At 39.2% G+C, this 24,928-nt stretch overlaps 2 protein-coding genes across 3 annotated transcripts in view; one reads left to right on the top strand and one right to left on the bottom strand.

The window, feature by feature from the left end:
* Positions 1–715: 715 nt before the first annotated feature.
* Positions 716–14,160, bottom strand: LOC140592307 (myosin heavy chain, fast skeletal muscle-like). The gene is made up of 40 exons (XM_072715610.1): positions 14,091–14,160; positions 13,333–13,545; positions 12,897–13,040; positions 12,654–12,810; positions 12,454–12,481; positions 12,244–12,355; positions 12,071–12,163; positions 11,912–11,975; positions 11,728–11,826; positions 11,545–11,648; positions 11,297–11,435; positions 11,096–11,214; positions 10,699–10,848; positions 10,420–10,590; positions 10,027–10,333; positions 9,820–9,890; positions 9,643–9,730; positions 9,006–9,123; positions 8,769–8,892; positions 8,534–8,670; positions 7,825–8,080; positions 7,448–7,690; positions 7,186–7,362; positions 6,961–7,106; positions 6,764–6,854; positions 6,299–6,688; positions 6,084–6,210; positions 5,885–6,003; positions 5,341–5,537; positions 5,070–5,253; positions 4,786–4,951; positions 4,534–4,658; positions 3,964–4,272; positions 3,678–3,881; positions 2,844–2,969; positions 2,569–2,739; positions 2,271–2,375; positions 2,068–2,163; positions 1,249–1,380; positions 716–847 (listed from the first exon to the last, which is right to left on the bottom strand). Exons 2-40 carry the CDS (start codon positions 13,531–13,533, stop codon positions 830–832), a joined length of 5,808 nt encoding a protein of 1,935 aa, XP_072571711.1. The 5' UTR covers positions 13,534–13,545; positions 14,091–14,160; the 3' UTR covers positions 716–829.
* Positions 14,161–15,515: 1,355 nt separating this feature from the next.
* Positions 15,516–24,928, top strand: part of LOC111860019 (myosin heavy chain, fast skeletal muscle-like) — a 29,031-nt gene continuing 19,618 nt past the window's right edge. The window contains exon 1 of one of the 2 annotated variants that reach the window (XM_072715603.1): positions 15,516–15,990. In XM_072715603.1, the coding sequence (XP_072571704.1) occupies positions 15,850–15,990 (141 nt within the window). In that variant the 5' untranslated portion in view covers positions 15,516–15,849. The remainder of the gene's footprint in view (positions 15,991–24,928) is intronic. The other variant, XM_072715604.1, reaches the window with a different exon arrangement.

The raw sequence follows: 24,928 nt of genomic DNA, 5'->3' as shown, positions 1-24,928 counted from the left end.
AGAACAATATATATGAGTACCGGTCTTTTTCTCCAAGAGAAATCCAGGTTGCCAGTTATCCTCCTGTCTGGACCGCACCACTGCGGCCTTAAACCACTTTTGAAGTTTGGAGCATATATATATCAGGACTTTGTTCATTCAAATTCCTCTGCTGACCCTAGGAGAACAAGCTCCTCCTTTGAGTCTGGTTCCTCCCAAGATTTCTTCCTGCTAGGGAGTTTTCACTTGTCGTTGTCGCTTCTGGTTTGCTGTATATTACAAATGTTTGGCACTGGGCAGGAATAATGTAAAGCTCTTTGAAGCAATGTAATGTTATTAAAATGCACTATGCAAATTGAATTGAATTGAATCCTAGGTTATATGTGAAAAAGAAACATGAATGACCTGTTATAGACTGTAATTTATTGCTTTATAAAACTATATCTAAGAGTCTACAACAAAATTTTGACAAGGGGTTTTTGGAAATCTGTATGATTCAAAAGCCATTTCCATGACATTTTACCTGTTTTAGTGCTATTGGAAATGTGGTCTTTTGTTAAATTTTGGGAGAGAAATTAATGTCATACACATATTAATGCCACACAATGCCATAAAAATTTTAGTTGCTTTTAAAATAGTCTGACAGTGCTTTAAGATCTGTAGAGTATTAATGATCGATTTCAGTGTAATAAAACTGATGCATAGACATACAGTATTAATGAAAAAAATTACCAGGTTTTTTGCAGACATGAATAAGTAACTTTATTGACAATTTTTTGCAGAAGGACAATTCACAAGAAAGTCATATTATATGGTTTCTCGTTACTTTGTCTCATGTTGTTTTCATCCCTCATTCGGCCTCCTTGCCCTTAAAAGAAATAAGAAAACCAGTTAGAATGCTTTCGATTCTTTATATTTGCTTTCACAGTTATAGTAACACAATTTATTATGCAGTAAAAGTTAAAAATCTCTGGTAAATACCTCTCTAATATATTCAGTATTATAATGATATAGAGTATGTGGAGTTAGCACAGTCCATGAGCACTGTAGCCTCCCGCCTCCAGGGTTTAAATCCCTCCCCTCACTGTGTGTATGAAGTTTATAGGTCCTCCCAGTGTCTGTGGGTCCAGTCATTAGGTGGATTGATGTCTCTAAATTGCTGATAGTCAGTGTGGCAGACGGATATCCATCCCGGACGTACGCTGCCTTTTACCTGACATCATTAACCATTGGGTGCAGTGTGATAGGCATGACTGGAGCTTATTATACCTTTCCAGCTTCACGGCTCTTGACTCTCAGCTTGTTGACCTGAGACTCAGCGATGTCGGCACGCTCCTGGGCTTCCTCCATCTCATGCTGCACCTTCCTGAACCTGGACAGGTGAGTGTTGGCCTGCTCCTCCTGTGCAGCAATCAAAGACCTCATCAGTTCAAGTTGGCATTTTCATAGATCGATTTACAGATAATTCATGTTGAGAATTTCACCATTATCTGGACCATATTCTTAATTTTTTATAGGTAAAGAATTTTTGGGAAATATTAGAAATTGGAACTGTTGAAGATATAAATAAATTCTACTCTTTAAAGACTCAAAATGTAAAACATTTTAAAGATAATCTCTTGCTTCAATATGCAGTTCATACAGTCATAATATTTCATCAGATAATCAGTGTTGTGTCGGACGGGACAAAGGACACAGGAATAGGGATCAGGGCAAAAACAAGATGGGTTTAGTCTAAATCAAAAGACAGGAAAAGACAGGGAAGCTCAAAACTGGGACTCACAACTAAACTAAACTAACAGAGATAGAAACGTCAATGTCAGGCTTGGGGAGCACAGGACTGGGAGGCACTTATAACAGTGACTAACAAGGGAGCACAACGAGAGACAGTTGTAGTGAATCACAGTAGGGTAGAAATGAGAAGTAAGACAGATGCGGAATAGACGTGGCTCAAAACAGAAGGATCAGCTTGGCAGGGCTTGACAATGGTCAGAATGAGTTTAATGCAAATTGTGTGGAAATCATGTTATGGCTCATCTCTGGAATTAGGAAATTAGAATCTTACTGTATATAGGAAATGATACTTACAGCTTCCTCAGCCTGTCTCTTGTAGGACTTCACTTTCAGCTGCAGCTTGTCCACCAGATCCTGCAGTCTGTTCACATTCTTCTTGTCCTCCTCAGTCTACAGTAAGTATAGATTATTAGATACCTGCAGTCCTCACTTTAATTTTTGCCATGTTTCTGTAAACATTAACATAAACATTTATTGAAACATTTTGTAAAATCTACCTGGTAGGTAAGCTCCTTGACCCTCCTCTCGTATTTTCGGACACCTTTGACAGCATCGGCTCCACGTCTCTGTTCAGCTTCAACCTCAGATTCCAGCTCGCGTACCTTAAATGTAAAAATTTAGATTTTTTTTCCTGTGGCTTTCTCAAACATTTGTCAAATGGTAAGGCAGTAATATGCTAATAATATGCAAAATATGGATAATGTAAGTCCATCCATTTTTTTCACTTTAAAGTTACCAAATGATAAGAGATTAGTAGCCTTCTCATAAACACAGTTTATCAGTTGTACTGCTCACCCTGGCTTCCAGTTTCTGGAGCTGTTTCTTTCCACCCTTCATGGCCAGGCTCTCAGCTTCATCCAGACGGTGCTGCAGGTCCTTCACTGTGACCTCGAGGTTCTTCTTCATCCTCTCCAGGTGGGCGCTGGTGTCCTGCTCCTTCTTCAGCTCCTCTGCCATCATGGCAGCCTGAAAGGTTCATTCGCAATTTTTGTTTATACGAATGATGTTGGTCCTGGATATTCTACTGTTTTACGATCTCAAAGTAATTTTTGTTTTAATACGTGACTCACATCAGTAATGGCCTTCTTGGCCTTCTCCTCTGCATTTCTGGCTTCCTGAATGGCATCGTCCACCTCACCCTGGACCTGAACAAGGTCACCTTCAAGCTTCTTCTTGGTGTTAATCAGGCTGGTATTCTGAAAGACATTGACGGGTCATGGAAAACCTAGAAAAATTTTGGAATTTTGAAATAATTTTTCCAGGCCCTGGATAAGTTTTGGAATTGTTGGATAGAGAGGAAAAGTTTTGGAAACTAGCCTTGTTCATTTTTGTTTCCCGCTTCGTTAATATATATGCATATGCATTAACGGAAATATGTGACTGGAAGTCAGTAGTTAACTACCTTGGTAAACATCCGTTTCCGCACAGATTTCGTGTATTTCAGATCGCTGCTTTTTTGCTCACTAATCCAGTTTTTATTGTTTTATTTATTTATTTTTTTGCACGTATTTGAATTTTATTGATCACAGTTTCCTGTCTTTGACTCCATTTGCCTCTACCAATCATAAGGTATGTATAATTATTTTAATATTTTCTTAATAATTGAATTATTTGCACATTGGTGAAGGTTGTCCACCATCTGTGTTTATTTGGTAAGCAGATTGACTATTATTATACCGGAAATTGAAATATTATTATCTGAAACTGCATGATCATCAAAGCAAAGTTGTGGGTTTTGGAAAATTTTCTTATGGTACTGGAAAAGTTTAGGAAAAGTCATGGAAAATTATTCTGCCAGAATTGGGGGAACCCTGCATTGATGTATTTTCATTATTATAACAAATACATTCAATTGGAGCAATGGAGCAGGAGATCATGCATAACTTTTGACGTTTCAAACATACCTGGGAGTGCAGCAGTCCAACACGCTCACTGGCATCAACCAGCTCCTGCTCGGCCACTTTGCGGCCTCTCTCTGTCTGCTCCAGAGCAGCCCTCAGCTCCTCTGTCTCAGCCAGCATCAGAGTGTTCCTGCGCTCCACCATGGCAACCTGCTCCTTCATGTCCTCCTGTCCCCTGACTGCTTCATCAAGATGCAGTTGGGCATCCTGTAGGATAACACATCTTCCATTATCTTCTTATTCAGAGATACACTCTCCCCTTTTATTGTCAGGATAACTGTATACATACCTTAAGCTGTCCCTGGACATTTCTCAGTTGTTTCTGGGCCTCAGCAGCCTGACGGTTGGCATGGCTGAGCTGAATCTCCATTTCATTGAGGTCTCCCTCCATCTTCTTCTTGACCCTCAGAGCATCATTTCTGCTCCTGACTTCTGCATCCAAAGTGGTCTGCATGGAATCAATGACCCTCTGGCTGTTCCTCTTGATCTGCTCCATCTCCTCATCTTTCTCAGCCAGCTTCCTGTCAATTTCACCCTTGACCTGGTTGAGCTCCAGCTGGACACGTAGGATCTTAGACTCCTCATGCTCCAGTGTACCCTGTGAAAATAAATGATAAAAAGATGCATGTAATGCCCAATGTATCTCAGCATTATTTTATGTGGTGTTGCTGTATTATGGGTGTGATCAGGGTACTGCTGGAGATTTTGTGCCCCATAAAGCGTGTTGTATTGGGCCCCCAACCCAGACCAATCCAATTATGTTTGAAAATTTTTAGGGACCTGGTCAGCCAGGGGCCCTAGGAATGGGTGTAACTCCCCCCCACACACCTTTTTGCCCCCCCCCCCTTGGTGTAATTACCTCAGCTTCCTCTAGAGCAGTCTGGATTTCTGACTTTTCTGTCTCTACAGTCTTCTTGGCCTTCTCAAGCTCATGGATGGTCTTTCCAGTCTCACCGATTTGTTCAGTCAGGTCTGAGATCTCCTCTGAAGAGTGAATAAATAGGTATTATTATGGAAGGAAATGAATCTAATTAATATTGTTTAGTAATAGGGTATAATGAATGTAATATTAATGGAGTTTGAATCTATCAGAATCAATATGGAAACATACGCTGCAGGTTCTTGTTCTCTCTCTTCAAGGTCTCCAGGTGGTCCAGAGTTTCCTCATAGGAGTTCTTCATCTTGAACAGTTCAGTACTGAGAGAACGAGCCTCTTTCTGAGCCCCTTCCAGCTCTGCCTGACTTTCCTCACACTTCTGTTTCCATTCTGCCAGGACCTAGAAAATATTGAACACAAAATCAAGATGAAGGCAGGTAGTTAGCATTAGAAGTAAATTTCTCCTTCATGTCTATGCTGGCAAACTGGCCAGGAATTCTCTCAATATATTTCTTTACCTTGTCAAAGTTTCTCTGCTTCTTATCCAGATTAGCAGCCAAAGAGTTTGCCCTCTCTACATCGATCATGAGGTCCTCCACCTCACCCTGCAGTCTCTGTTTGGTCTTCTCCAGAGAAGCACATTTGGCATTGACAGCCTCAATAGATTCCTCTGCATCCTGCAGACGCTGAGCAAGCTTTTTCCTGTGGAGAGTGAAATTTTAGTTTCACTGGAATTATCTTTACATAAATTTATGCAGTTAAGTGAATATATAGAATCAGTGTAGTTACTTGGCCTCCTCAAGCTCCTCAGTACGCTGGATGGCATCAGTCTCATATTTGGTCCTCCACTGAGCCACCTCACTGTTAGCCTTGGACATTCCACGCTGCAGTTCAGCCTTGGCCTCCTGCTCCTCCTCATATTGCTCTCTGAGGAGGTCACAGTCATGGCGAGCTGATTGCACAGCGTGGGCCAGAGCATTCTTGGCCTATGAATGAAAAAAGAAAAAACAGTTTGACTATGTTTCTAGGGCTGTCACTATCAGTAATATCAATAATATATGCATTGCAATTGGTGGGTGACAAGAACCGACCACCCAGTCACTGTCAGGTGCACACTCAGTCAGACATACAGTCAATTCAGACACTCCAATTCATTCTTGTTGCATGTTTTTGAAGGAGGAACAAAGTGAACGAGAACGGGTCACAAAAAGACATTCATCTTCCACTGTTTGAAAATATTATGTATACCATAGAGATGATATTGCTCTAAATCAATATTGACATGAAAACATGTATCATACTCGTTGATATTTTGAACTACAGTTCTAGTTACCTTGACTTCCTCTTCAACATGCCTCTTGAGCTCCTCAATCTGCTGTGTGTAGGCCTGTTTACCTCTAGTCAGCTGGGAAACAAGAGCTTCTTTCTCCTCAAGCTGACGACCAAATTCACCTAAAGAAGTGAAACAAAATCATATTATGTTGCACTTCTCTTGATATTTATTGCATAAAAGTAGTCTGTATTTTACTTACCATTCTCTGTCTGGAGTCTTGCTCTCTGTGCACTCATATCATTCAACTGACGAATATTTTCATCACTCTTTGACTTAAGTTCACTTAGTTGATCTTCAAGGGTGCGGCACATTTTCTCCAGGTTGGCCTGTCAGAATTTAATTTTTTTTTTTGTAAAGAAGTGTGATGTCCACAAATCAGCTTTAATCGCCTCAAACATCTTAATTTCCTCATACCTTTGATTTTGCAACAGCCTCCATGTTGCTGCTCAGGTCATCGATTTCCATTTTGTATTCACTCTTCTCCTTCTCCAGCTTCTGCTTGACACGCTGAAGGTTGTCGATTTGTTCTCCCAGCTCTGCTACACTGTCAGCCTGCTTCTTACGGAGGGCAGCAGCTGTAGCCTCATGCTGCAGGGTGGACTCTTCAAGATCACGCCGCAGCTTCTGGAACTCAGCCTCACGCTTCTTGTTCATCTCGATCTGAGCAGCAGTTGCACCACCAGCTTCCTCAAGCCTCTCACTGATCTCCTCAAGTTCCCTGGACAGATCAGCCCTCTGTTTCTCAACCTTGGCCCTGGCAGCACGTTCAGCCTCAATCTCTTCCTCCAGCTCCTCAATACGAGCCTAAAATACATGACAGTGTGTAAGTCATAGTACTAGATAGCTCCACATTGTTCATTTGAAGTACCAAGAGTTTACCTGCAGCTCTTTAATCTTCTTCTGAAGCTGAGCACCCAGTGTCTGTTCATCCTCAATTTTGCTCAGAAGCTGGCTAGTCTCAAAGTCCTTCCTGTGGACAGGAATCACACATTCTCAATATTCAGTATCAGTTTTAAACTTGTGGATAAACTAGGGACTGAGGTTTTCTCACAGTTTTATTTTAACAATATTCTTACTTCTTTATCTTCTCCTCTGACTGCTGCTTATCATTCTCCAGGTCCATTATAGATTCCTGGGCAAGTTTCAGGTCTCCCTCAAGCTTTCTCTTGGCTCTCTCAAGATCCATGCGTAGCTTTTTCTCTTGTTCCAAAGAGCCTTCAAGCTACAGATAAAATCAAGTTATTGATCTGAAACATATTTTTTGGTATTTAGAGCCATAAAACAATGATTATTTTCCTTACATCATCCACTTGCTGTTCAAGCTTGGTCTTGGCTTTGGTCAGAGTGTTGACTTTGTCTTCTTCTGCTTGGAGATCATCCAGGGTCTGCTGGTGTGACTCTTGGAGGGCTTTCTTTTCCTTGGTCAGCTTGGCAATGCTCTCATCTTGAGTGGCCATCTCCTCAGTAAGGTTTTTAACCTGAGAGGAAAGCATTCCATACTTGGTTACATAGAGTTAAGGAAATAGTCAAAATGTATAAGATTTTTCATGATTTAACATTAACCTTGTTTTCTGTGGCATGTTTCTCCTTCTCCACTTTAGCCAAGGTCAGCTCCAAGTCATCTATGTCTTTCTTTAGCTCAGAACATTCATCCTCCAGTTTCCTCTTCTTGGCAGTCAACTCAGCATTGATTTCCTCCTCATCCTCCAGCCTCTCATTTGTCTCTTTGAGTTTTGCTTCAAGCTGGATTTTACTTTTGATGAGTCCCTCACACCTCTCCTCTGCGTCTGAGAGATTCTCAGTTTCCTAAATGTAAAACAAATTAACCATTTTTTCAAATTGCAAGATCAAAATTCCTCTATACTAAACAGTTTTTACCAGTCATTATGGTTGGTTGAGTATTTTAATATCTCTATCCTGCAATCAAATTATTTACATACCGACTGCACTTGTAACAGCAGGTCATTCTTCTCCTGCAGCAGGGAAACCATTTTCTCCTCCAGCTCCTTCTTCTTGGCCAGTGCTTTCGTCAGCTCTTCTTTGGTCTTCTCAAAGTCCTCCTTCATGTTGGCCATTTCCTTCTCAGCTTCTGCGCTCTTCAGGAGTGGCTTGATCTTGAAGTACACTTTCATCCATGGCCAGTGTTTCACATTCATGAATGAACGAATGTTGTATTGAATGGTGTAAATGGACTCTCTGAAGGAATATCATAAGAGAACTTAGATAGTCTGCCGAATTTGTACAGATTGTCCATGTGTTGTTCAAAATGACACATTGTAATAATTGCTAAAATAACTGACAACAATTCACAGTAATTAAATGAAACTGAATTTAAAAATTGCATGCTACTCAATACAGCATTTTGCTACATATACATCCATCTATGCATCTTCTTATGGCTTTTCCCAGCCAAGGTTTCCTAGGGATCCTTGAGGCTGGTAAGCATGGGCACATGACTGAGGTACACCCAGAATGGGATGCCACTCCATACAAGGGCACGTCAACATGGAAATTCACATACACAGTCACGCACTGCAGGCATTTTAGAGACTCTCCTATCTACATGTGTTTGAACTGTGAGAGGAAAAGTACCCAGAAGAAAACCACGAGACACAGGGTGCAAACATTCTAATGTCTTTAAAAATTTACCTCCTCTCCATCATCTTTACAAACTCCCGTCTCATGAGGAAACCACGGCACAGGGCCTGAGTCATGGTGACCAAAGAGGCCAGTTTCTCATCTCGCATCTCCTCCAGTTGACCCAACAGACCGGCTTTGAAGAACACCTGGTAACAGATGTAGTAGATATTAGGTAAATAACAGGGTTATGAATCCTGTAATGTGTGTTAGAAATAGCACGACACAGGTATCTTCAGCCTTTTACCTTGGTGTGGCCAAACTTGTACTGAGTGTGGTCAACATCTATTGAACCCAAGAGTTTCTCTGAAGCCTTCTTGTTATCAATGAACTGTCCTTCCGGAATCACACTGGCATTCAGGACTTTGTATCTGTGATTTATGTTTAGCTGTTATTAGTTATGCATCTATTTACCAATGATATTTAATTAAGAAAGATATTCTGTTTATAGAATAATTCATGAAAGAGAAGTGTGTGAAATGACCTCTGCTTGAAGTCACCGTAGATGATTCTGCTGGGAAAACCCTTTCTGCAGATCCTGATACCTTCCAGCACACCGTTACACCTCAGCTGATGGATAACCAGGAAGTTCTCCATCAGACCTGGAGGAAATAAAGGAATTATACATAAAATCAGATTATACAGCTCCAGCCAACAAATCCGATTAGACAAGAGGTGAGTGCTGTAATCAGAGTATACCTGTCTTCAAGGTATACCAAAGTATACAGTACCTGTCCTCAAGCATTTCAAATGAGATGTATCACTGCACTTTACAGATGTATCTAAGAACCATTATTTAGTCTTAAATGATGCAAAGTAGTTGAGAGCGAGTGACCAGTGTTGTGTTGGAATGTAATCCAACAAAGTATTATCTGTTGTGACTAATTACTATTCGCTTCTAAATGTTACTAAGTGAACCATTGAATAAAAGCAATAACATACTGAAAGTCAAGCGGTTGTATTCCATGTCTGTGATTTGGTCGTAGGCACCAGGCCACAGGCCGAGATTTATTGGGGTACAACCACACTCCTTCTCGTATGTTATTTCTTAAATAAACCTGGTGAAACTCCTTTAATCCTGATGTTTATGCACTTGATGTAATGTGCAGTGCTGGTCAAACCTGGTGTCTTTGATTCGTTTGGAATCAGGCAGCGCACAAAGTGAGGGTGAGTGCTTCTCAGGTTGGTCATCAGCTTGCCCAGGTTCTCCTGTAGGATGACAGGATGCATGTCATTGACATAAGATGGAGGCATGTATAGATATTGCAGACAGTAACTGATTACAATATGTACTGTACCCTGAACAGAGCAGACACAGTCTGGAAGGAGCCGCCCTTCTTCTTGCCTCCCTTCTTGCCACCACCACCCTCTGTTTACATATAAAAAGTTTTTCATCATGATCTAATTTATTGATGTATATATAATTATGATTATCACTCTTCCTGATCCTGTTATCTAAATCCTTTCTACAGTATATATATATATAAATCTGAAATTATAAATACCGTCTCCTGCACCATGTGTTGCATACAAAAAGGCCAGTAATTTCAGCGCAGACTTCTGGTAGAGTTGCACAACAGATTCATTCAGAGGATCCTTGTTCTTGTCCAGCCAGCCGGCGATGTTGTAATCCACAGTGCCAGCATAGTGCACCAGGGAGAAGTGGGCCTCAGCTTTGCCTTTGGCAGGTTTGGGCTTCTGGAAGGCGTTATTTTTGCCCATATGTTGGTCATACAGCTTGTTTTTGAAGCTTGTGTCTGTAGCCTTGGGGAACATGCACTCCTCTTCAAGGATGGAGAAGATGCCCATTGGCTGTTGGAGACACAACAGATTATTGATGCCTAATGATGAGATAAGGGAGGAAGTTATTCACATACATCAATGTCCATTTTACAAACCTTCTCAATAAGCTCAATGCAGGCAGCCAAGTCCATACCAAAGTCAATGAACTCCCAATCAATCCCCTCTTTCTTGTACTCCTCTTGTTCCAGCACAAACATGGTATGGTTGAAGAACTGTTGTAGTTTCTCATTGGTGAAGTTGATGCACAGCTGCTCCAATGTGTTGAACTGATGAGAAAAACAGTACATATTATTCTACAAAGCAAATAAATAATATAATAATAAATGGAATGTCATTATTGTAAATAATAGATAACACTGAAAACATTCACTCACATCAAAGATTTCAAAGCCGGCGATATCCAGCACACCAATGAAGTACTGTCTCTGCTGCTTGGTGTCCAACATCTCATTGATGCGAATCACCATCCACAAGAACATTTTCTCGTAGACTGATTTGCAGAGGGCGCTAACGGAATTGTTCACCTAATCATTGCAAAAAGAATATATTTTTTCTCTAAACTCTCATATATGGATTTACACATTAACATAGTAGCACTGTTAACCTTGTTTATAAAGAGAAGAATGTTTCTATGAGATATAATATTAATAATATAATTAAAATGAAATTTAACTCTTGTAGTGCCAAGTTTGTAGCAGTAGTAAGTGCAAATTATTCCAAACCTATTACATATTTAGTGAATGTATACAATGTTAACGCTGCATTCCTTACCTGAGGTACAGTCTGCCCCTTGGTCACAAACTCATTCCCGACCTTCACTCTGGGGTAGCACAGAGCCTTCAGCATGTCAGCTGAGTTCAGGCCCATGAGGTAGGCGATTTTATCGGCCACTGAAATATGAATAACATGTTTGGTTAATGATCTATAACTCTGGGTAGATTATTGTATGGTTGAGGTTATCATATCAGTTACCCTCAGTGCCATCAGGTTCTGCCTGCTCCTCTCTCTGCTTCTGCTTGAACGCCAAGCTCCCATGATGTATCACTGCTCCAGTCAGTTTGTAGATGCCTATTTTCTCCTCAGCATTAAAGCCCAAGATATCAATGGCAGTCTGCATAATTCAGAACAGAAACATGAATTTAATTCCAATACTGCTAAGACAGATTGCTGTTGTTACTGTGTGGTTAGAAGAACATGATGTGCATTAACCATTTACTCACATCTGTGGCTATAAATTCATCAACGTCATTGATACTTTTAACGGTAATCTCCCCTTGACTGATCATGGGGTAGTCGTATGGATTGGTGGTGATCAGAAGTGCCTCTGTAAAGATGAAGAAAATATTTGCAGATGTAAACTGCAGATACAAAACCCCAGTTTACCCCAGACACTCGGTACATACCAAGCAGCTCTGGTTTGTGGCCTGTCATAAGTTGATAGAAGATGTGGTAGCTTCTCTCAGCTGACAGCTGGAAAGTGACTCTTGACTTTTCTAGCAAATCTGTCAATAGGAGTTTGCAACATATTGATTTGTCTTTCTGTGCTGAATTAAATAGAAGTAAATCATTTGGTAGATGAGAACTTACAAGTTTCAATATCAGCAGAAGCCAGTTTCCCTGTTGGCCCAAAATGGATTCTGATGAATTTACCCTATAATATAATGAAAGTATTAGAACTTTAAAACAGTAATTTTGCAGCTAATTCTGGGAGTGAAATTTAAGGAAAAATTAGATTAAATAACTTACAAAACGAGAGGAGTTGTCATTCCTCACAGTCTTGGCATTACCATAAGCCTCCAGCAGAGGGTTCGCTGCAACAATTTGATCTTCCAGGGAACCCTACAGGAGACACTGGAGCATTGAGACCCTTGCTTCTGTATATATGTTCCTTATTAATAGTCCTTGTTTTTCTCCCTCACCTGCATTTTTCCAGGAACAGGTTCAGCTTTTTTCTTGTCTGAAGAGCCGACTGTGGCAAAATACTGGATGACACGTTTGGTGTTCACAGTCTTTCCTGCACCGGATTCTCCACTATGGGTGAGTATGGGAAATAGTCTCAGGTGTAATGCGCGTTTTGGTTTTCAAGCTGGTCTTTTTTTGTAAAGGTTAGATAGCACTGAGATACTTACGTAATCAAGACTGACTGGTTCTCACGATCTGTAAGAATGATAAGGAAATGTGTTGTTTTATGTTTTGTAACCATGCATAGTTTTCACCCCTAAATAAACACATTGCATTACTGGCAAATCTGTTCATGTAAAATGTCCAATGTCGAATGACTGCTTATTGTACTAAAAATCATTAGATTCTCATTTTGGGTTATTCATACCTGTGTGCATGAACTGAAAGGCATTGTCAGAGATGGAGAAGATATGGGGAGGAGCTTCAATTCTCTTCTTGCCCCTGTAGCCGGCCACAACAACAGCATCGTACACTGGGAGCCACTTGTAGGGGTTCACAGTGACACAGAACAGCCCGGAGTAGGTCTGTAATACAGAAAGTAAACATTTATTCATACATGTACTTTTTTATATGAAAGGACGCATAAAACAGATTTAATGTAAAAACCTACATAGATCATCCATGCTGCGTAACGCTCTTTGAGGTTGAACAGCACAGCGGGCTCATTGAGGTGGGTCATCATGGCCATGTCCTCCATTTTATCGTACTTTGGAGGGTTCATGGCGTGAATGTCATCCTCCTTAACTGTAATGGTCTGGTTTAAGAAGACACAGAGATCTGTCCAGAGATGTAGGCAAAGTAACTTAAAAAAAGACATAGCTTACAGTAAAACTTATTACATTAAATGGTTCCATGTGCAAAACTGGCAGTGACACAAAAAAGTCACAAAAAAGACCTTTAAAATAAAAATGAATGCATGAATTGCTTTATATGCAAAACTGGTAGTGATTCCCATACCTCAAGTAGGACATATTTTAAAATGAAAAGCCTAATAATTTTGTTCTAATGATCTGTAATTAATCTGTTAGGTACACAGTTGTACTTACTTGCCCACACAAAGTCTTAACAGTGGCTTTACCCCCCTCTCTACTTTGAAGAACCCCTTTGAGGTACATCTCCTTCGGTTCAGCCACAAAATAGGCCGTTTTGGCATCAAAGGGTTTGTTCTGGGCTTCAATCCTCTCTTTCTCTGGCTTCCGGAGGTAAATGGCCGCCGGGCCAAAACACTCCATTTCTCCATCCCCCATGATGGCGGTTTACTGCAGAAGAAGATGGTCGAAGTTAGTACAGATTAAAAAACTTCAGTGCTTTAGCTGTATAGTCGATGATTATGTTTGGCAGTTTGAAATGGATATTTGACAGTAGGCTTCAGCATAGTTATACTTACTAAATTGATTTATTTATATATATTTTTAAGACTAATATTTAATAGATGACTACTGGTTGAAATCTATTTTCTTTACCTGCTTATCTAATGCATGGTCATGTTCAACTAAATCCTTTCTGTAAAACCCATTTGTAACTTAAAGAATGTTTTCCCTCTCATCAATCGACAAAATATTTAGTCTTACCCTTCCTATCGAAGTCTTTTAGGTCTGAATTCCCATATGTCTTTATTTTGTTTTCAGCTACTTCTTGTAGTTTTTGATACTACTTTGATACTATTTTGACTTGCAGGTTTCTATAACTAGAGAATGTGTTTTTAGAAATAAAAAAATAAGGATTTTCAGTTGGTGTCTGATTTGCCACATGCTGTACTGTTCTCTTCCTTTTTATCACGGCTGTTAATAAAGCTGTTATTTACCTCCTTGGATGACAACACAGAAGAGTAGAATCTAGGCTGGAATCTGAAATATATTATTGGTAATTTTCTTATCACAGCTAGCATTAGTAGTATTGCATTTTACAGAAGGATGGCATCATTTACTTATTAAGAGAGCTACCCATACCAATCAATTTAGGGCTTTTACTAAGAATCCGATTTAAAAAAAAAAAAGCATAACTGTGCTCTGGCCCAAATTTAGGATTGGATTGGATGCAGCATCACATTAAGATTCACTCACCTGTGCTGGATGCCTAACAGTTCAGAGAAGATTCTGGAGCTGCTGCTTTTATAGTGACATGAGTGGTTGCTCAGCAAAAGGTTCCTGCTGTATTTGGTCATGTGCTTTGACACACTAACTGCTATCCTTACTGCTGTACGAAGAGAAGAGAAATTATTTTTAGCTCTTAAACATAAGGATTTTTTAAAATAAAGAAATCACCTGTTTTGAATTGTGCATTTGATAAAACTGTTAGTAGATTATATATGGATTAAATAATAACTGTGTTTCTGATTCTTTTACAGTTTCTCTTAGTAAATTGTTATCATTATTAAAGAAGTTTTGTTTGCTCATTTAACTATTCCTGATAATATTTTTTTGCAATAATAATATAACTATTATAGTATCTTGTACTTTACAGTTCTACATGTGTTCTCTTGATTCTGAGCCATCATATTAACAGCTTTGGCACAGGCAGAGCAGAGTGCCTAATGTCACATGCCATTGCAGGGTTACTGCACAACTGTTCAGCGTTCTACATTTTATAAGACATTTCCTGCCTGTATTAATTGCACAGGCATGAAATTTTAAAAATGTCAAAGTAATTATGTAGATAAAGCAATAAAACATCGCAGCTTTCACACCAGTCTTTAATTTGGTGAATAAACATGTTGAATAATGAAGAATAGGTTTGTCACACCACAACAGAGGTTGTGGAATCTAAGTAATTTAAATTGTGCTTCCTATGCCTTATAAACACTTTCATTTATATTTTTCCTTTATCATCACATCAGAAAATGTGCAGGAACTCACAAATTCATCCAGTTTTGACATGTTTTGCACACCTTTAATGTATATATATATTTTAATCTCAGGTTTAATCTGTTTCTCTCATAAGACATAGTGTGTATGAGACATATTGCAGTTATTAGTTATTGCTTGTGTCAAAGTCCCTGCATTGATGCTGTTTGTTTATAGCTGTCAGCACTCGTTATTTTCACTGACTTGCAAGCTAGAGCTTTAGAGAAACATGTCAGCCATATAAGTCAATATAAATATCACTGTTACCGTCAAACTACTATTAATAATACTATTAAGATATTTAAAATTAGCATTCAATATGTAGAGTCCGAATAATGGCAAGTTATACATTGCTTTGCTAAGATCTAACTCTTAAATTCAGTCTTTAAGGATTACGTCAACAATAGCATTGCCTTACTTTCGATAAACCAGATGGGAAACATGGTGAGGCAGCATAACCTTATTTTTTTCTGAAGAGTATATATGGCAACGAGGGATCTGATTATACAATCCAGTTGTAGGATTTATAATCTAGTGAAACAGTTTTCCTTCAGAGTGGTGATATGATACTGACAATTGATGACAGGGGAATATTAAAAATTCTGGAGTGATTACACATGTGACAAAGTGGGATCAGGTCATATACCCCATAAAATGTAACACCTGATATCTTACCCATAGCTGTATGTTCTTATTAGGACAAAATATAAATATAGCTGCATGATCAGCTTGGCTGTCAAAGCATCGCTGTCACTGTGTTGTGATGTTATTGGGAATTTGTATCAAATCTACTTTGATATTCGGCAGTGTGGAAGCTTGGGTCACTTAGAGGTTGGGTTTAGAGGAAAATCATGCAGAAAAGTAAGTGACCTTTAACGCTAAAACTTCTTTAAAATGTAATATAAACTATTAGATAAAGGATTGTGTTTTTCAGCAGATCTACAGGATGCAGTTTATCTGAAAGTGTTTATCTGCTTCATGTTTTTTGTTTGTTTTAAAATGATTATGCAATGTTATGTGACTAATGCAGTTCTTTCATATGATTCTTTGTCCTTGCTGTATTGCTTTTGTTTTTGGATTATATTAATTGAATAATTCACCCCTATATCCATCCACGCATGTCTCCATCATCCAACCACTAAGTCAGGGCTACAGGTATCCTATACCAGGCAGCAGAGGGTGCAAAGATAGGGACAGAATGCCGGTATAATCCAGGACTGAGACATACAGTCATAGGCAAAAGTTTTAAGAATGACACAAGTATTGGTTTTGACAAAGTTTGCTGTTTCAGTGTTTGTAGATCTTTTTTAAGATGTTTCTATTGTATACTGAAATATAATTACAAGCATTTCATAAGTGTCAAATTCAATTTTATTTATCCCCGAGGGGCAATTAAGGATCAAAGGCTTTTATTGACAATTACATTAAGTTTATGCAAAGAGTCAATATTTGCAGTGTTGACCCTTCTCTTACAAGACCTCTGCAATTCGCCCTGGTATGCTGTCAATCAACTTCTGGAATTTGTGGGTTTTTGTTTGTCTACCCACCTCTTGAAGATTGACCACAAGTTCTCAATGGGATTAAGGTCTGGGGAGTTGCCTGGCCATGGACCTATAATGTTGATGTTTTGTTCTCCAGGCCACTTAGTTATCACTTTTGCCTTATAACACGGTGCTCCATCATGCTGGAAAAGGCATTGTTCATCACCAAACTGTTCTTGGATGGCTGGGAGAAGTTTCTCTCGGAGGATGTTTTGGTAACATTCTGTATTCATGGCTGTGTATGAGTGAGCCCACTCCCTTGGCTGAGAAGCAACCCCACACATGAATGGTCTTAGGATGCTTTAGTGTTGGCATGACACAGGGCCGATGGTAGCACCGATTGTAGTTTTTTGGGCGCCCTGAAGCCTTCTTCACAACAATTGAACCTCTCTCATTGAAGTTCTTGATGATCCGATAAATGGTTGATTTAGGTGCAGCAATATTCTTGCTTGTGAAGCCTTTATTGTGTAAAGCAGTGATGACTGCACATGTTTCCTTACAGGTAAGCATGGTTAACAGAGGAAGAACAATGATTTCAAGCACCACCTCCTTATAAAGCATCCAGTCTGCTATTCTAACTCAGTCAGCATGACAGAGTGATCTCCAGTCTTGTCCTCATCAACACTCTTACCTCGGTTAACAAGAGAGTCACTGAAATGATGTCAGCAGGTCCTTTTCTGGCAGGGCAGAAATGCAGTGGAAATGGGATTTTTGGGATTAAGTTAATTCTCATCGTAAAGACGGACTTTGCATCTGATCACTCTTCATACCGTTCTGGAGTACAGTATATGCAAATTATCATCATAAAAACTGAGGCAACAGACTTTGTGAAAACCAATACTTACATCACCAAGTGCAATGCAAAGCATCGGATGCAGTGATGTACTGTAAAGTACGCCACCACTGGACTCTAAAGCAGTGGAGACGTGTTCTCTGGAGTGACAAATCACGTTTCTCTGTCTGGCAATCCGATGGATGAGTCTGGGTTTGGTGGTACTTGCCTGACTTCATTGTGCCAAGTGTAAAGTTTGGTGGAGGGGGGATTATGGTGTGGGGTTGTTTTTCAGGGATTGGGCTTGGCCCCTTAGTTCCAGTGAGAGGAACTCTTAATGCTGCAGCCATTTTGGATAATTTCATGCTCCCAACTTTGTGGGAAGAGTTTGGGGATGGCCCCTTCCTGTTCTAGCATGACTGAACACCAAGGTCCATAAGGACATGGATGAGTGAGTCTGGTGTGGAAGGACTTGTCTGGCCTGTACAGAGCCTTGACCTCAACCCAACAGAACACCTTTGGGATGAATTACAGCAGAGATTGCGTGCCAGGCCTTCTCATCCTTACAAATGCTCTCCTAGAAGAATGGTCAAAAATTCTCATAAACACACTCCTAAACCTTGTGGACAGCCTTCCCAGATGAGTTGAAGTTGTTATAGTTGCAAAGGGTGGGCCAACTCCATATTAAAGCCTTTGTATTAAGAATGGGATGCCATTAAAGTTTATGTGTGTGTGAAGGCAGGTGTCCAAATACTTTTGTCAATATACAGTAGTGTATATAGATCAATACATATAAAAATATATATTCCCTTAATTGTATATAAGAACATAAGAAATTTACAAACGAGAGGAAGCCATTTGGGTTGCTTAACTAATAGCTTAACTAATATATGCATGATATATTTGCAATATTCACTACTGTTCAAAGGTTTGGGGTCACTTAGAAGTTTCCTTGTTTCCCAAAGAAAAGCAATTTTTTTGTCCATTAAAATAAAATCGGTTAAACAGAAATACAACGCAGACATTGTTAATGTTGTAAATGACTGTTGAAGCTGGAAATGGCTGATTTTTATGTAATATCTACATTGGCATAGTTTATCATTTTAAAAGGCAAATCTTATCATTAGAAATCCCTTTTGAAATTATATTAGCACAGCTGTAAACTGTTGTGGTAGTTAAAGAAGCAATAAAACTGGCCTTTTTTATATTATACTCAGTGACAAAAAAGGTTAAGTTAATTACAATATCAGGTCAAATGGATAACAGAGTTGGCAGTATGGGCACACTGCTGGTCCCATATCAGTATGGTGTGGCACCCCCCCAGGCCTGAATATATGCGGCAATACGGTGTGGAAGAGAGTACAGCCGTTGTATCCTCTCCTGTGGCATGTCGGCCCATAGCTATTGTAACTGGCCCTTGAGATCCTGCAGACTGGCACTGGGTCTGAGTTGATGTTCAAGCTGATACCCCAATGTTAGATTGGGGAAAGATCGAGAGTCCTGGCTGGCCACTGGAGGACCTCAACATGACGCAGGCGGTCCATAGACACACATAGGTCCATAGTGTGTGGATGGGCGTTGTCTTGTTGAAATACTGTACCAGGATGTCACTGATGAAGCGCTGTGCTTTTAGGGTTCCCCAAATCACTACCAGAGATGACTTGAAGTCATACCCTATGGCTTCCCACACCATGATGCCAGGATTAACACCGGTGCGCCTCTCCACAGCATTGGCAGGATTGGTCCTCTCCCCTTCGGCGCTGCCACACGATGGTCATCCATGGTAATACAGAACTGAGATTCATCGCTGAACATGGTACGATGCCACTCGTCATCAGTCCATGCCTCCCGGTTATGGCAGGACTTGAAACGCAACCGTCTCTGCGCTGGTGTTAACAGCAGCCTTCGCATGGGACGGTGAATCCATAGTCCAGCTGATGCCAGTCATCGAGACATGGTGCAGGATGACACAGAGTGTTGTAGAGAGTCCAATACCTGTGTCCAGATGGCAGGCACAGATGTCACGGGGTTCTGTAATGCTTGGCGCACATTACAACGATCCTCTCTTGGCGTGGTCTGTCTTGGGCGACGAGTGTGGGTGCCCTCACATGCCCATTGGTTCCAACATCGGGTGACTGTGATGTCTGCATTCCCCACAGGCCGGGCAATTGCACAATACGACCACCTGACCTCATGCAAACCCAAAATGTGACCCCTATCAAACTCAACATCAAGAGCTGGTAATACTGTGTAATGCATCTACGAGACATACTCTGTGTCTGGTGACTAGACATGCCAGCTCTTTGCAAATCGAATCATTTACATATCCACTGCTGGTCTGCATGTGTACCAAATTACATTCAAATCGGACCATTACTTCTGGGTGTTTAACTTTTTTTGTCACTGAGCATACATGAGTATCTGGAGCATCAGCAGTTGTGGGTTTGATTAAAGGCATCAAATGGCCAGAAACAAGAAACTTTTGAAACTCATCAGTATTTTCTTGTTCAGAGAAATGACAATTATTCCATGGGCAATTTCTAAGTGACCCCAAACTTTTGAATGGTAGTGTATATAATTTTATTTATACTCGTAAATATACAATATATTACAGTATACATAAGTTATTGCTGGTTTTCATGTATGGTATATGAATATGAATGTGGCAAAATATTATATATGTACTAGGGGTGGAGCCGAACCCGAATACGGTATTCGGAAAGGCACAAATAATGTGTTTTTTACGAATACTTATTTCGAACAAATACTTTAAAAAATATTTGTATTCGGGAACAAGAAAAACTTTATATTAAAAAGCTGCGTTTCCTCTTGAGACCGCAGAGCATGCCCGGATGAGTGAGTGAGTGAGTGAGTGAGTGAGTTCAGGAGTCGGGGGGGAGTAAAAGAGGTGACTGACACAGGCTGCTCCACAGAGCAACAGAGAAGGCTCGGCTGAGCGAAAAACAGACTTAACTGTATCACTGTTTTTGTTGAATAGATTTTTGTACCTTAACTGGGTTCCGGAGGCAGTTTATAACTTTCGGGAAGCGGAGTTTGATCGGGAGATTATTCCATTACGCTGCATTATTGACGTCTGCAGTCAGGTGTTCTCATGTTCGCTCTGTTAGCTCGGTAATTTAGACAATAGGCTGTTGACAGAGTAACGTTAACGTTTGGTTAAAAAGGTTAAAACAATGCTTGTGTAGTTGTGTCGAATTGTATGCACTTAAGAACATAAGAACATAAGAACATAAGAACATAAGAACACTTGTAGGAGTTATATGGTACGTTTAAGTTACTCTGTCTACTGCATATCCATAATTATAATTAAAGAATACTTACACTATAACGTAAATTAGAAGTGCAACGCAAAAAAACTGGATTTTTACGCCTATTTTGAATTTTACTCCAATACGAATACAAATACAAATACTTTTCCCCCCTCAACAAATACAAATACAGATACAAATACCGGCTGCTTTGCACACCCCTAATATGTACACACATTTGTGATGTAATATGATGATGAATGAAGTGTGTGTGTGTGTGTGTGTGTGTGTGTGTTTGTCATTTCACATTTCACATTTATATGGGGACATGTACAGTATGTGCAATACATGTACACAATTAAAATGAATATATTACCATATATTACCACAGAGAAATGGTTAATCAATTAAGAAAATACTTTAATTCTGTTCTGAAACATACAAAATTATTTTCCATCTATGCATAATGGTTATAAAATACAGTATTTCAAAGCCATGCTGTCAGACTTATTATTTGGCGATCAGCCGTCAAACTTTAAATATGAGCTAGAGGCTCAGAACAAGGAAAGAAAAGAAAAAAGGACCCAAAAGAACAGTCTGTTATCCTATTTAAAAGTCCATCTTGTTTCTTAACTTATTAAAACAAATTGCAGAACATGTGAAGAAATCAAGAAATGAAGAACAGTCTGTAATCCTATTGAACTTGCTCCTGTTTGTCCATGCTTCTTTTTCACTAACTTCAATATTTTGGCCCCTGGACAGTTATGTAAAACAGCATCTGTGGAAGAGAACAATAACAAATAGACATTCACAAAAGACAGCAGGAAATACAAGGACATCCATAATATCTACATTAAATCATGAGCAAGCAGTCATGATGTGACTAAAGTATACAAACACAATTCAAGAACCAGATAATGCCATATTAATGTTGAAAAGATGTTTTTACTGCCTCGGGCAGCTGATTCTAAATCAAAAATAGTCTGGATTTTTTGAAGTGGGGTTGTAAGGGGTAGGGTTGGCCAATATGGAAAAATATTTTATCGTGATAATTTTTTTTAATACAGTGGTATCTCAGTACTCGAACTCATTAGAACTCGAATTTCTTAAAAGTCGAACCAACCAGTTCAAAAAAAAGACCTAAAACTCGATCTGAATCTCAGAAGTCAAACCATGAACGCCGACCTAAAATAACATGTATGCATGAGGAAATGAGTCATGCAGCACGTCTTTCAGCGGAAACAAATGGTGACGCTTCAGTGTCAGCCTCGCATTCGCTGTGATAGCATCGTGCATGTTTACACTAGCTGAATACATATATTTTGACAGTAAAAATACATTTAGACAATGATAAACAGTAACAATACTTATTATAATATAATACATTTAAAAATAAAGATTTCTTATTAATTATTTTAATATCATTAATAATAAACTATTAATACGCTTAATTATAATGATATTGTCATGCCGAGCGGGGACGGAATGGAGACAAAGGCGCAGACGTCAGGGTATCGGGGAATATGGGGTTTAATTACAGGTAAGGCAGGCAAAACGCAGACGGACAATACAATGACCGGACTGGGGAAACAAACTGAAACGCGGACTAAATACAGAGGACTAATGACAACAACCAGAAACAGCTGATCACACGGGGATTCCACATGGGGTTAACGAGGGGGCCTGGCACACGGAAAGAGCGGACGATCGGGGCAGGACACATTGTTTTTTTTTAACTTTACACATTGTTTGGATACATTTATTTTCTTACTTTACAAAATACTGTTTTGATAAATGTGCTTAGATTTGTTTAGTACATTATATGCTCTTCTTGTTTTATCCCGTTCATTTTGTGTTTAAGTGCTAAAAAAAAAAAAAAAAAAAAAAAAAAAACATATATAGGTGTAATTTTTTTGGGGCCCCAATTAATTGGTTTTCCATTATTTTTTATGGGGAAAATTCGATCAGAACTCGAACTTTTTAGGATTTGAACCCGAGTTCTGAACGGATTAAGTTCGAGTTCTCAGGTACCACTGTATATAAAACGATATCGATAACTTTTTGCTTTCGTGTCCCTTAGAATTGTCCTTGAACAGTTTCAGAACATGAAAGAGATGACAGATTGATTAAACTACGAACTGAAATCTAATTTAAATAAATAAATCATATAAAAATAAACTTTAGTTGTTGGGTATAACACTAACAAAATGCCCACAGTACATTTCTTTGATTAAAGAAAAATCTCCTAGAAGAATGGTTTGGTCTGCTAGGAGCAAAACAATAATCTCTTTTCCATAATTTTTTTAATACAGTGGTATCTTTTTTAATACAGTGCGCCAAGGGGCCATCTTAGGCGTGTCGATGCAGCAAAATCAGCAGTGTTAAAAATAGCACTCTGAATGTTTATTTATGTCTTGCTGGACTCACGTAAACACTATCAGTGTTAATATATCCAGTTCTGCTGTTTGGTCTCCCAGGATCTAAGACCAGCAGGGTCAGTAGCCCTCAATTTACAGCCAGACATCCTGATGAGGTGGCAGTTTAAGTTAAATTAATTTATATTATTAAAATATGAAAAAGTTACAGAGATCTAAAAATGTAGATAACAAGCTTTCTGCTTTGTAGAGTGAATGGCATAATTTTTCCTGAATTTTCCTCCAAGAATGAATAAAGTCTGTCTGCCTGTCTGTCTGCCTGCCTCTCTGCCTGCCTGCCTGCCTCTCTGTCTGCCTGTCTGTCTGCCTGCATCTCTGTCTGCCTGCCTGTCTGTCTGCCTGCCTCTCTGCCTGCCTCTCTGTCTGCCTGCCTGTCTGTCTGTCTGCCTCTCTGTCTGCCTGCCTGTCTGTCTGCCTGCCTCTCTGTCTGCCTGTCTGTCTGTTTGCCTGTCTGCCTGCCTCTCTGTCTGGCCTAGCTAGCTGCCTGGCTGCCTGCCTGATGTAGTCTATATGATGCATGCACAAAAAAAAGTAGGATGCAAGAGGAGATGGGGTCTCTGTCATCTAAGCTCCAGGAAGTCAGGTGACAACTAGTCACAATCTCAGTTAAACCCAGGCCTGGGTTGATCAAATGCAGTTTTGATCAAAATGTTGATCAAATGCAGGTTTTTTTTTGGTGATTGTAAACAGGCAGGAAGCTAGTCATTTTTTTAATGACATGATTTTTGAATTTAAATTATTTGTTTGCTTATTTTGAAAAAAAAATGTAACTAGTAATCATTGACATTCAGCCACTAGAGGGAGTTCTAATATTTCAGTTTCCCACAAGAGACTGATTGGTTTACCAGAGACATAAGGTTGACATTTTAGGAGGGCATTGGGCTTCTCCCAAAATTTGGGGTTTGGTAAATGACAGGAACATTTGTTAACGAAGTGCAAAATGTCACAGCTGACACTCCCAAGAGGGATATATATAGCATAATAAGTGAAGGAGGCCTGGATTTGGCCATGCATCTACTAAAAGCTAAAGCAAATAAGTAAATACTGTATTGTGTAGTGTATAAGCAAATTAATATGTCAGTCAATAAAACCGAAGAACAGGCCTGTGGCATAAGCAGTATCCTTATAACGACTTATAAGCATAATGAATTTTATATAACAGTTATTTATATAACAGTTTATATATTTTAAACAGTAACCAGTGCTCAGTTTGTGCCGGATCCTGCTGGAATGCATTTGTGCAGAACCAGGAGCTCAATGGTTAAAAACAACAAAAACATAAAAAAAACTCCAGCACCTTCGGATTAAGAAATTAAGCACTGGGAGTAACATAATTAGAAATATAATGCAAAAGCATTCGCTTATATTTTTGTCCACCAACATTATATAGAGAACCCAAACAAAAATCAGAGCACAAATTTTTATTCATCCATTAAATCCTGATTTTTAACTTTTTTTGTCAATAACCGCTATTAAGTTTTAATTTGTTATTCTCAGTTGAAAGGTCACCATAACTAAATTATGAGAAAAAAGTTTCATTGTCATAGTTGCTGAGTTATTGACTTTCTATCCATTGAAGTAATGTTGGCAACAGCTTAAGATCTAGATTTGTCAGTTATACCTTTATTTTTTACCAGACTTTATATACATTAAGTGATTTGTTATATAATGATGCAATATTATGATGAATGAAACATTTATTTTAATTAAAAACTGAAGGTTAAATTGTACTTGTTGGGACCTCTGCTTGACAATGTGTACTGATTGACCTACTTTACAGGT

Source organism: Paramormyrops kingsleyae, chromosome 8 (assembly GCF_048594095.1).
Source record: "Paramormyrops kingsleyae isolate MSU_618 chromosome 8, PKINGS_0.4, whole genome shotgun sequence".
NCBI classification, from domain to species: domain Eukaryota; kingdom Metazoa; phylum Chordata; class Actinopteri; order Osteoglossiformes; family Mormyridae; genus Paramormyrops; species Paramormyrops kingsleyae.
Note: the sequence above shows the minus strand (reverse complement) of the source record. Positions and strands in the feature narration are given on the sequence as shown.

What these genes read in the sequence shown, in the direction of transcription:
- LOC140592307 (XM_072715610.1), bottom strand. Translation starts at nt 13,533, where the DNA reads ATGGGGGATGGAGAAATGGAGTGTTTTGGCCCGGCGGCCATTTACCTC. An exon ending in ACGCAGCATGGATGATCTAT is followed by an intron (nt 12,811 to 12,896) that starts GTAGGTTTTTAC and finishes TCTGTATTACAG; the next exon opens with ACCTACTCCGGGCTGTTCTG. An exon ending in AGAACCTGATGGCACTGAGG is followed by an intron (nt 11,215 to 11,296) that starts GTAACTGATATG and finishes TTCATATTTCAG; the next exon opens with TGGCCGATAAAATCGCCTAC.